This window comes from Buteo buteo, chromosome 8, assembly GCF_964188355.1.
Source record: "Buteo buteo chromosome 8, bButBut1.hap1.1, whole genome shotgun sequence".
Taxonomy (NCBI): Eukaryota; Metazoa; Chordata; class Aves; order Accipitriformes; family Accipitridae; genus Buteo; species Buteo buteo.
In genome coordinates, this window is record NC_134178.1 from 15,213,565 (window position 1) to 15,227,026 (window position 13,462).

At 37.1% G+C, this 13,462-nt stretch overlaps 1 protein-coding gene across 1 annotated transcript in view; it reads right to left on the reverse strand.

Moving 5' to 3' along the window:
• Positions 1-13,462, reverse strand: part of DOP1B (DOP1 leucine zipper like protein B) — a 53,473-nt gene that overhangs the window by 27,157 nt on the left and 12,854 nt on the right. The window contains 14 exon segments of the mRNA XM_075033728.1: positions 3-84; positions 87-183; positions 186-569; positions 1,409-1,600; positions 2,075-2,180; positions 2,766-2,885; positions 3,391-3,511; positions 5,999-6,113; positions 6,568-6,665; positions 7,364-7,487; positions 8,209-8,307; positions 9,719-9,908; positions 12,355-12,525; positions 12,616-12,797. Of these exon segments, the coding sequence (XP_074889829.1) occupies positions 3-84; positions 87-183; positions 186-569; positions 1,409-1,600; positions 2,075-2,180; positions 2,766-2,885; positions 3,391-3,511; positions 5,999-6,113; positions 6,568-6,665; positions 7,364-7,487; positions 8,209-8,307; positions 9,719-9,908; positions 12,355-12,525; positions 12,616-12,797 (2,081 nt within the window).

The following is a 13,462-nucleotide window of genomic DNA, read 5'->3' on the forward strand; positions in this document are numbered from 1 at the left end:
AGGGGTCCAAGACAAGCATCACTTGTTCCAAGTCCCACTCTTCCTCCTCCTTTTCCTTTTTATTACCAGAGACGCAGTCAGAAGGGAAGAGGATTAGAACTCTTGTTTCTTGAATGGTGACCCTCGAACTGAGAACAAGTCTGAAAGCATTTGTTTAAACTGAGGTACAGTGATTTGCTTTGCATCCATGGGCTCTTTTTCTTGCTAGCACTTTCAGGTAATCTGTAGCCATTATCTTTTTTCTCTTTTCCACTTAGATTCATTGCTGAGATGCTTTCATTACTTGTCTCTTGAAATTGCACCCCAAAAACATATTTACTGGAAAACTTGGCAACCAGCTCTTGGATGCAATACAAAGTCTTCTGAATGCTCCCCCCTTTCTTCCAGACATCATCTCTCTCAAGGGTCACAGTTGGCACCCCCAAGTGCTGAGAGAGCTCTGGGGAGGAAGTGCTTAGACCAATGCCACTGTCTTCTGACTTCAGGGGAGGGAATGGAGTCTCATCCTCCTCCTGCAGCACAGACTTAGACTCCAAGGTTATGTCCACATTTTTGTTTTTCAATGGGCTCTAAAACAGAATTGTTAATGTGGTTAATAGGGCATTGTGTAGATAATTTTAAACTATGTAGAACTGTGGCAGGCACTGGGGAGCAGCAATGATGGAAAAAACCCCTAGTATTTGCAATTTTCAGATACAGATAACTTTTATAAAATCATGAAACACAGTTATTTTTAAGCAGTTCAATTCAATTGCATTTAAAACCTAACAAATGCTTGTATAATCCTCATACCTTGACTCATCAAACACCAACAGATCCATAGCTACAGATGCTTAGCAAAAGGAAATGTTTCCTTAAAATCAATTCACCACTAGAACGGTATTACTTATGTTGGATTATTTCTAGTCAAATGCATATATTTGTTCTCCTGCAAAACTTTGGCAGGCTGTGCTTTTGTGAGTGCTTTATGCCATCTATTCCTCGTTCCCTATCACCGTCTCTTGCACACAAATAATACCACATTGTGTTAAACTAAAATATTAATTGAAAGCCTTGCAGACCTAACCAGCTGTAAAGCTGGGCTTGATTTGGCAACTTGAATCTTTAGTAACTGCATGATCCTGAGTGCCTTTTAAAAACCATTAAGATCACATTCTTCTCAAGAGGTAGGATTATAGCTCCAGTTTCAGACAAGACTATACTCCTTCACTGCCACAAATAATTCAAACAAGTCAAAACTGAATACCCAGTAAGAATAACAAGGCATCAGGTAGCTCTGGAAGAGGCCAAAGAAGATAAGTTTCAAAAATCTTTATTGCTTCAGTGATCATCTAGGAGAATCAGCATTTTAAAATAAGTTATGTCACTAACAATTTTAAACATCTATGAGTAGTTGAAAAACACCTACCCCATTTCCACTTCCTGTCTCAATGTCCAAATAGGAAGGGGGCATTTGAACTTTGCTAAGCACCTTAAAACAGGTCTTCAAGGCATGAGTGAGTTCTGGTAAACCTAATACTTCCATATTTTCCAGGAGAGACTGCACCATATAACTGAGCATCTGTGGAAGATACTGAGTCTGTACTTCAGAGTAGAGTTCCTAAAATAAATAAGCATTGTTTAAAACAGTTATCATGTATTATTATTCAGCTGTCTAGCAACACTGATCAATGATTGATAGACTCAGGTCATGGATGGTTAAGCTGTACAAACTTGCTACAGTGCTATACCTTCTTTCTTCATTCTACATGATGAACACTGAATCATACCCTAAAAATTTTATGATAGTCAGCCTGCTACTAAGATACAAAAAAGTCCCAGGAAGCAAAAGGTAAACTTTTTCATTCCTTTCTTAGAATTACCATATTTTAAAATGCAAACAATTCTTATTTTGCTAGGCAATAGCACAGGTAGCCACATATAAGTCAGCACATAAAACTATACTTTGCAGGATAGAGCATGCATATACCCATGTATGTCAACTGGCCTACTTTCATTTTAGGTAATCACAATATGAATTATTTGATTTTAAGTCTCTTAAGACTTTGAAGTAGTGAACTTCAGGTTGCCTTACCAAAGGAATCACGTCAAGAAGAAACACCAATAGTGTGCAGAGCTCTGAAATTGTAGGAGGAGTGCTAATATTTTCAAGAGGATATCTCATCTGTGTGGATTTGTTTCTGGATTAAGAGAAACATTATTTTGTAAGATTTTTTCCTGTCAAAATTCTTGTTACAATAAAAAAGCTTCATCAAAACCAGCACAAAATACTGAACAGCTACGCTTTCTGAAGCAAAATAAAATGGGATAAAATATTCTGTCAAAACTACTAAAACTGTAGCATGTGAGATGATAAAGTGCTTCTAATTTTCAGATTGAATCTTGATACATGATCTTACTACTTAAAGTATAATCTTCTCTCTTATGTTTAGAAAGAGATAAAAAGATAGAGATTTTAATTTTTCTTCAAAAAACATTTGTTCTTCCAAGGAAGACCTCTCCACCTCCCCTCCCAAGCCTTTTCCTCCTTTAGCTGTCATTTGGAAAGTAATTTCTTTTGTTCTCAGGTTGCTAGTTTCCGTCTAATTGTTTACCTGTTTGCATTCTTGAATTATTTTAGGATGCAACTTACATATCTGTCTGATTCTAACATGTATTATGTCCCTTCTAGAATTTAAATGCTTCAGTAAACTTTATTATCATATGCAGATTAGCTCTCAAATAGTATTTTTAAGAGAAGCACTATTGTTTGACAACATAAACACCTGAAACAATCTTCGAAACATTTGGTCATGTAATCCCAAAGAAAATCCGTGCTTAAGGATGTGATCAACAAATTGACTGTTTTGACAATTTCCGAAGCATTTTTGTTCTCTTTGATTGCACTGTGTGAAAGGGGAAAAAAGGAAAAAAAAAGAAACAGATGTCAGTGAAGATTCTAAGAGCATGCACATTACAGTATCAGCTGATGTGTTCTAAAATCTTTTTTCCCCTTTCTCTACAAGCTAAAAGACATTGATTGTTTTAAAGCAAGGACTAAGTCATTCTGGAATAGCTAGTTTCAGCATCTTTCTCCCAGATGAAAGAAATCAAGCCTTCAACTTTGAAAATCAAAAGGCTAAGAGTTCTGTCACCAGACTGATTCTTGGTCAATATAACTGGATTTAATCAACACCAATCATATGCAGTGTAATTAATTTTCTTCTCTACTAATCAAAGAGAAATCAAGTGTTTGTGGGGGAAAAAGGGAAATCATAGAAAAATCTCGTCTTCTATACTGAAGATCACTTTGTTAAAAACCTAACCTTCTTTATATTGGTTAGATTTTAATAAGTCAGCTTAATATAAATTATACAGTTTCACTTCATAGTTGAAAACTTGTAGTTATACCTTGCAAGTATGTTGCCACTTTGATTGTAGCTAAGTTTGAGATCAGAACCAAGTGCATCTTTGCAGTAGGAATAAAAGGCTCTAATAACTTCAAGGAACAGATCCCCAACCACCTGCGGCCCTACAATTGAAAGAAAAAAGAATCCAGTAGTTGCACCAAAGTGATTACTAGGCGGCTCAGTTACAAACAGTAACAAACTTGTATAGACTTAAATTAGGGGTAGCTAAACTAAAAAACCCACGATCGGCCAAGTAGGAAGAAAATGCTTATGTGGCTTTTTAAAATGTCAGATTTTCCAGTTAAAATAAAATTAAATATGTAGTTAAATATTTGTCTTTTTTTTTTTAATTCTTGTTAAATACCACCTGTTGTTCATTTTAGGAACTTTTAAAAGTAATACTTGAAAAGCCATAGCACTGGTTCTACATTATACTTATGTCACTTCCGTAAGGCACCTACACTGCAACCATTTATAAGTGGCATAATCATAACCATAAACCTGCAGTTCACGTGCCAAAAATAATCACCATGTCTGTATCCATAAGGAAAACAAGCAGATTTCCCAATATACATTTAAAGTAGTAGCCTTATTTAAATTTTGAGAGACAGAAGCTGGAAAAATAAGCAAATTGAAATGTTCGAATGCCTAAATATATCTAAAAAAAATGCATATTTATAAACAGTTTTAAGAAAAAAGTACAAGTTAAGTGTGTGCTGACAACTGCACCCAGTTTTCAAGGGTCAGCACTTTTTTGTTTTATCTGAAATTGTCTATAGAGGAGGTGAACAAATAATAAGTACAATACCCTAAACATGGAACAAATAAAAAAAAATAGTGTATAAAATATTCCAATAAGTGCTTCTAAAAAGGAAAAAAAAGTTAAAGTGACTAAGAGTAGCAGGGCAAGGATTCTTATGCTAAATCCACTTCAAAAGAAAGTGAAAGTCATATTGGCTTAAGGCTCAAGAAGTTTTATTTTGTGTGCTGACTTGGAACAGAAAGACTAAACTGAATAATGCAGATCAGCTAAATAATCCTTATTGTAGTTCAGATTAACACTGATTGTCAGCCAAATAAAACATACAATAAGGTAGTATCTGTCATCTACTTTCTAAATTAGATTAATCAAGAAATTTATAATGTAATAACCTTAGTTAACTGTCCCTTCTTCAGCATTTTTGTCGGGAAATAAAAATGCTTTATGTAAGAGGCTTTAATCACAATAGATTTTTTTTAGAAACAGCTGAAAACCAGCTAAAGCCAGTGGAAGGAAAGATGAGCACCACTGTCTTACAAACAGACTAACAACTGCTTCTATTAAGGTAGCATTCATTTGTTAGACAAGCCATACAGAATCCTCATCTTTCCTGCCAGTGCTTTGATAATTCTTTAACAGGAAATGTGCTTAAAAGGACTTTCCTGACCCATGAAAGAAGATAAGCTTATCAGAATACAGGAGCCTGCAAAACCAACTGCCACTTGAGCATTTAGACTCAGTACATGGTTTTATTCTAAGTCTACAGGCTTGGTCAACGGTAACATCACACCCCCACCCAGGATAATACCTAGAACAATGCTTTGGGATATAGTCAGTCATTAAGACTCTGTTAGCTTCTAACAAATACCAGTTAACCAGTCCATAGGCTTCTCATACCTGTCAAATTAACAGAATATAATTTCAAAGATTTATCTGTACATGGTCCTTACAGAATACTATTAAATCCTAAAAATCTGTCAATTTACTTTGGCTTCATTTTTTGGTGCAGAAAGGAGAACTTGCCCTTTAAAATAAGGGCTGGCAAAGCCTCACCCTTCTGGTGCTGGCAACTTCATGTACACAACAGAATAGACATGTGGCAGTCAGGGAAGAGGAGGAAATTCTTCACAGCTCAGTCATGAACTCTCAAACTATAGCTCCCACAGCAGTGTCAGGCCAGCACAAGCTGGTAGTGCCACTGATTGAGGCACCCCTACCTCTCCACATCCGTAACAGGTTATTTCCAGCTGGGGCACTTGCAGGTAAGTGGTACTGCCCACTTGGCAGCAGTATCACCATAGGGTAGCTGCCTGGCGGACTACAGTGTCTGGAAAAGCCACACAATCATGAGAGTCTGGTGCAAGGGTATAGGAAGGCCTGCAAGCACAGCCAAGCACTGGAAACAAACCCAGGCAAGAGTAGTACCGGTGGTTTTCTAGATAGAAGCCGCTCTATCAGACAGAACAAAAAGAGGCCTGACAGTATGTTAGAGAATAAGCTCAAAGGAATGAATTGAGCAGAATATTGAGACTAGGGCAGAAGTGGTTCTTTTTAACTGGCCCCTCAGTTCTGGGCATGGAAGAGCATTATCCTCCCTAGGACGCTACACAGCAGAGTGCTCTGCAGAAGAGCCAGAGATAACCTGGAGAGAGTGCTTGCTCCAGAGCACCGTTCTGAACCAGGTCCAAGGCAAGGAACACAGCCCCCTACACGCTAATACACAACGCACACATACTCAGAATTAGGAAGAATTGTGCTGGATGTTGTCTTGAGTCCTACTGTCAAAGGCGATGAACACCAAGTTGTAACAGTTTTTAGCAGTCATAACAGAAGTGACAAGCAACCTTACCTATTTCGGGTTTGTCAAGGAGACTGATTAGGATGCGGAAGGGTTTCAAATAAGCTTGATGCTGTTCCTCTGTATCAGACTCTGGGAATTTCTGATGTAAAATTTCAGTCAAACTCTAGTAAAAAGAAGACATCAAAATGTTATACGTAGAAGAGAGATTGCCATTTTATTAAGACCTGAAGTGTTTCTAAATTTGGTTTTGTTTAGTAGTGACTGCAATTGAACATCAATTTTCCATACAGGGTACACAAATCAATGACATTTTCTCATTGTTTGTACTCAAGAGCTGATCTTATTCAGAGAAACATTTTTAAATAATTCAGGTAGCTCATCAAAGATGCTACCCTTTGGTTTCATTAGGTTCCATTTGTATTGTAAGCACATACAATATTGGGATAAATACAGCACAGCAGGCATTCAGATAGATGAAAATATAACCACCAAAAGGATGTTACCTTTAGGGACAGAAAGTAAAGCACAAACCAAGTGTCACAGTGAACAATTCTAGACGCAGCTTGCGCTAACATTTAAAAGGATCATAAATATATCTGTATACAATGAACACCAACCTCAACCAAAAGATCTTTAGAATATTTTCCAAAGAAATAAATAGCATGGTCTTCAGAAGTTGAGTCTGGAGCAAAAGTACCACCTTTAATATCAGAGCCTATAAGATAAACAGAGGCATCAGGAGTACAGAGAAACACTACACACACATAATTTATATTAATATTGAAATTACACTGCATTTTTAACCTTTGTCATTTCAACACTTTGCTTGAAACTAGCTCACATATGGCCCACATATCACAGTTTGAGGCGTCCTGATGTGCTATACTGAACATGAATCAAAACCAAGGCCAGATCCAGACATGGGGTCAGCAAGGGCAGCCTTCATGCAACTACATGGCTGTAGCTCTTGCCCTGTCACTTTTAGGCTCCTCTTACACTGTTAAAATGAGAAAAATGGGGAGAAGTTATAGCTCTCTTATGGCCCCTCCTCGACAATTAAGACCATATGGGAATTAATAGACTAGTACTCCCAGAAGACCAAGGTTAAAATAGCACCCCACTCCTTTCAGTCCACTGAACCACTTCAGAATGAACTGTGGACAGGACAAGAAATAACTCATCAGAGACCCTGTGATTCAGGACAGTGAAATGATTTCACCTCTGAAGAGAAGACCTGTTTGCCAAATGAATGCTTAATTTTATTAAACAGGTACTTAATAAATGGCCACTAAACAACACTCCATCTATCATCATTCATTATCTGCTGAAAAAGTGTATTACATTTTTAAGCACTGATTTTTTTTTTCTCTTAGGTATTCAGAATATTTAATATCACCATGTGGTGTACAGTACCTAGCAACCATGCGTATAATCTTCTATTGAGTGACATGTCTCTCCTCAACAATGTCTGTGTAGCTGCTGACAGAATATAGACTAAATCAGTCCTGTGCAATAGAATACTGCTTTCGTTGCAGTCCTAGGATGAAAACCAAAGATACTTTAGCTGTTTATGAACACTGAAACAAGTCAAATTGGTAATGAGGGGTTTTTTTAAACTGGTAATATTAATGTTTTGAAAAAAAAGGCAACAAACCATCAACAACAAAATACTTTGTATACTAAAAATCTCAAGAAAGGGAATCTGACACAACTGTGATCATTTTCACATTTAAGGTACAGAGCTACAGTTAAGTTAAAAATACTAAAGACTTAATTATGTTATGCCTTAAGACTTAAAATTACTTGCTACTTTCAAAATACTGACTATACTACTAGGTAAATTAGGAAATGATGGGGAACGGCTCTTGTTTCAAGTAATATCTTCTTTCCTAGTCTTTAACAGAAGGATCTTAGTTTAGTGCAAACAATTCCAAATGAACTACTTGAAAAAGGAGTTCGATATTTTTTCCATATGCGGTTTCTCAGGCCTGAATACTTCAAGCACCTTCCAAATATCATGCAATATTCACTGTGAAAGTACATCTTCACTTGAAGCTGTAAGGAGTCTGAGAAGCAGCAGTGTCTCCTCTACTATTAAAATTGATGAGGGAACAAGAAACTGCAAAACCTGTTCATTGATTTTGAAGGTACAAAATTCAGACATTTGGTAATAATAGAGGTAGGAGCTGGATTGGTTTCACAGAAGACACCTTCCCGCACAAGGTGTGCATGTGACAATACCAAAATAGTCCTCTTACCAAAGCTGTATAAAATGGGAAGAAGAAGAGAATCACTTCTAAAGTGTTTCTTTGCACAAGGACATTTGAATCCAATACTGATACACACAAAGACTTTATCTGTAAAAGGAAAAGAAAGCATCATGTGTTTTACTTCATGATAACATTTAAACTACAATCACTGTTAATAATCACAAGAAGGAAAGAAAGCAAAGTTGGTTACATGTGAACAATATCTTTTTAAATAAGAGGATAATCACTCAGCCATTTAACTCCTGCCCCCAAAATGAGTTAAAAAACAGTTTTGTGGAATACTGTTAAAAGAATAGTTAATACTTACAAAATACTTGGTTTTGTAACAACACAGAGTGTCACAGCATGACATCACCATGTCATGTGAAGAAGAAGAATGTGAAGCCTCACAAAATGCACGTATTAAAGTACTCTGACTAGCATTACTTATTCCATCACTCAAGTTTAACATAAATTACTACCTACTGAAGATTTCCATTTTACTGAAAAAACAAAAAGACACTAAATTTCAGAATTGTCTTCCAGAACTGCACTTTGAGAAATCCACATTAAACATTGTATATACTGTATTGCAGAAAAGCTGGTCTTCAACCTTCAATGCAAATTCAGAACAGGTAGAGAAAACACATCAGGTTTATCCTCTGATTTGAAACAGCCAGTCTTTTAAGGCTGTATGTAGTACCGATACCAAAAACTGCAGAAGCTTCAGAAGACTTGCATTCTGCAGGCTAACCAAAATGTGTATGGGAGATTCTCTGCTATATTCCAGGTAAGATGCTTCCATGAAGTAACCATATTAAGCAATTCCAAAATGTGGACATTTCAGCCTTTCTTTCTCTCTCTCCAAAATATTTTTAAAAGCATGTGTCGTGGTTTAACCCCACCTAGCAACTAAGCACCACACAGCCGCTTGCTCGCTTCTCCTCAGTGGGATGGGGGAGAGAATCGGAAGAGTAAAAGTAAGAAAACTCATGGGCTGAGATAAAGACAGTTTAATAAGGGGTAAAGCAAAAGCCGCGTGGGCAAGCAAAGCAAAACAAGGAATCCATTCACAACTTCCAATCAGCAGGCAGGTGTTCAGCCATCTCCAGGAAAGCCAGGCTCCATCACATGTAATGGTTAGTTGGGAAGACAAACCGCCACAACTCCGAATGTCACCCCCTTCCTTTTTCTTTCCCCAGCTTTATATGCTGAGTAGGATATCATATGGTCTGGAATATCCCTTTGGCCAGTTGGGGTCAGCTGTGTCCCCTCCCAACTTCTTGTGCACCCCCAGCATCCTTGTGGTGTGAGAAGTAGAAGAGGCCTTGACTCTGTGTAAGCACTGCTCAGCACAAATCCAAAACATAGCCCATACTAGCTACTATGAAGAAAATTGACTCTATTCCAGCCAAAACCAGCACAGCATGTTGTCCTAATTTAATACAGAGAAGGCACAATCTGCTAGTGTGCTGGTATTATGGTGGATAAGACTGTTCTACGAGTGCAATGAACTTACTGTGAGCTTATAATCAGCGCCGAGCATGTACTTCTGCTGTTTTCCAGACAGCTCTCTGTTGATATGACTGACAACAAAAAGAGAAGCAGGCAGCCTGATGGATGGGCTGACCAGGACACCGCCCCAGAGTGCTCCATAGAACACTTCTTGGCCCATCAACAACGAGAGCTTCACAAGCACAGCATCTGTTCTGTATGGAAATATATTTGACATGAGAAAATAGATTTTTGTTAGTTCAGTTTTATACCATAAAGGAAATTATACACAGAATTAGTATTGTAGTTGACATAATTTATTTAATTTCCTCATCTTTGTATTATCAGTATTGCCCTTTTCGTGTGAAGATGGCCGCATCTGATTGTACAAAAACAATAAAAAACCACTCAATCCTTTGTCACTGTGCACACTCACTGAAACAAAACTTCTGTGCATACTTTGGAAACTTCTCCAGTAATTATCTGCAAACATTAAGCTCTGACCAAATTACTGCAGTAGCTCTGATTGCAAGATATTTATGGTGAGAGGTGTGCAATGCTGAATTGGAATTAATTTAAGCTGATGCTAGACTCTGAAAGCCAATTTTTCCAGTCTGGGAACTGGAAGATATCCTACATATTTGTACTTACAAATGAGTGGGCTCAATCTGTAAGTCACTGAACGAAGGAAAACATGAGATAAAATAACACGCTGTCAGTTATTGCACATCGGACCAGTACACTGAAATTAGTTTCAGGCAATCATATTGGAGGTCCTATGACTGACTGCTTTGGCAACCCTGTCAGTACTCCAGTATTTTACTATAACGTAGGGGTTAAAGCTTCATGTGAGGAATGGAGAAGTGAGAAAAGAGGAAGAAGTCCAGCACAGAAGAAAGATCCCCCCTCCCCTCAAAAAATCTGATGTTCTTTTGCATTTCTTTATAAAGTAGCCCTCAAGCCATTTTTTCTTTTCCATTTCATGTCTCTGTGTGTGTGTGCATGCAAACTCATGCATATGTGTGTGTTTAAGAAGGAAATAGTGTCTAGGCTGAAGCATGACGTAAGCTAGTACTTCTGCCACTTTCATGAATAACAGGGGATGTATTAGTGTTAGTCGTCAGTGTTGAAGATTCTGAAAACCTACAGTGGAAAGTATCTCATGAAGCTGAATTTAAAATTAATCTAATACATCTTCCAACACTATCTTGGTCTATCTTTCTTGCACCAGAATCATTATGATGAGTAAACTAAAGAAAGACTTTCTCATGTAATTTTTATATTTCACAAAATAACATTAAATTAATTTTAGCATAAATCTTTCACAGTGAAATATACAGTCACTTCCTGTCTGTGATCCTGTTTGTTCAAGGCAAAGAGGAAAACAGTGCCATCAAGAATAGGGGAAAAAGGTATAAAACCAGAAGTCGGACCTTGGAAGTTAATCTGCAATTCCCATTAACTCACTACTTCAAATTTAGTCAGTTTCAAAATAAGCTCAGTCTCCCTAAAAAGGCTTCAGATAGACAGGAGATTTAGTTCCAAAGGATTCCTTTTCTCCCCCAAGTCCCCAGGAGCTAGTGCTGTAGGAAAGTGAAAACTATACACCGTCATTTACAAGCCTGCCTGACAAAAAGCACATACTAAAATTAATGTTTCTGCACAGATGTATAAGAGGTATACACTTGTCCATAGATCTAATGTTCTGGAATTGGTAACTGAATGCTACTCACCAAATTGGGAACACATGCAATCTACTCTTAGCCGCTCCAGCAATTGATATGAGCCTTCAATTTAATACTTGTTTTTAAAAAAAGGCATTAGACATAGAAGTATTTTGCTTATAAACAGCAATCTATGCAGCCTAGCACATCTCGCTCTTTTTTTTTTTTTTTTTTTAAAGTGTACACACAGCTATTTAAGATTCAAAAAGGGCAGAGAGAACAGCCAACACATCCATATTGGTAATACAGAAGGAAGTACATTAACAATGCAACGTTTGGTGACTCTTTAAGCAAAGAAACATTTGCATGAAACCTACAGTCGTTGAGTTCTTGTAAAATCTTACAAAACAGTTCTGATAACTGAAGTAAAACCACTACACAAACGAGTGCTGAGCTGCTCTTCTCAGCACACTTCCTGATCCTGACTTTATCGTACTGAATACCATTGCCATTACTGCCAGGGGCACCCAAGAGTGAGAGAGAAAATTTTTTCCACAGTAGATTTTATAAGAGTTGCCTCTTGCTCATGTTTTCAGAACCTGAGGGTAAGTATCTGGTACAGAAATACTGGAAAGAATTCATATGCTCTCTTGTGTTACAATATTTAAATAGAATTTATCGACAGAGCAGTGGTTTGGGGAGTCAGGTTAATTATTTAGGAGTTCAGAGGAGCTTTAAGAAATAGTTTTTATTCCTTTCGCTCAGCACATCCATTTTTAACCCTTGTTTTCCTCTTCTCTCCTGAGATGAAAATAGAAGGGGAAAGGGTTTTTCTACTTTAGCACTATTCATTGCATTTTCCAGGGACTCACCATTCTTCCACCCTTAGAAGCTCTTTTATCAAGCCTGCTATATAGAAAGCTGACAGAAATTCCTTGAGAATTCCCTAGGAAAGCAAAATACTGTATATTGCTTTTAAATTAATATTAGTTCTCACCTGTCATAAATTTCTGATCCTTCTTCCAATCCAGGCAGCAGTCCAATTAGAAAGGCTTGAAGACCAGGCAGGAGGGACTTTTGGAGAGGAAGAAAGTATTTCTCATACAAACCAAGGAGAACAGGCCTCACTGACATTGCTGCATTTGCCAGCAGAGGAAACAAACCAGAGCTTTTTTTTTTTTAAAAAAAAAAAAAAAAAAAAAAAATTAGTTAATTAAAATAGACTGTGAAATGCAAATGCTTTTAAAGAAAAGTTTACCTGTACAAGAATAAATCCTTGGCAAGCCATTTTGTCCCAATAATTTTAAAGATTATTTCATAGGTTTCTAATGCCTTTAAATGTACTCCACTAGGTAGTGCTGGATGCAAACACTGAGATAATCTTTTACTGATTATCAGCCGTCTCGGCAATAGAGAATACTTCAAGTTACTCTGAAGAGCCTGTGGAAGAAAGGAGATGAGAATAAATAGCTATAATATAAACCATGATGTATATGATGGCTGCATGACAAAGGTTTCCTACTAGTACTCTAAGAAGAAATAAATGCATTCAAGAGTTTTCTTTCATAAATGCATTTTGTTAACACTGAAACAGCAGAATTCTGCAACTGAGTTTTCATATGGAATCAGTCATGAACAATCTAGAAAAGTCTGGTCTTACTTTGCTTAGAGGCTGGAAAAGGAAGTCAAAGGACAGGACAGGGACAGGGCACCCTTATCCTATCTCCAGCGGAAGTAGGGAAGTGACAAGAAGAGCATCTTAGCTTTTAAGTACAGGGAATAAAGTAAGAATTAAATAACTATCTTTCCTCATAAATTTTCATTTCACATATAGCTGAAACATAAACAAAAAACCTTCCAACCAAAGCAGGCATGATTAAATGGGACAATAACATCTTAGAGAAGTTATTTGTAATTCTGTGTGGCTACAGTCAGTAAGCTTTATTAACTACACGCACTACATTGACATATAAGTAAAAGATCTTCAAGACAGGAAATAGTTAAATAAGCATTGCAGTGTCCTGGTTTCGGCTGGGACAGTTAATTTTCTTCCTAGTAGCTGATACGGTGCTGTATTTTGGATTTAGTATGAGAATAATATTGAT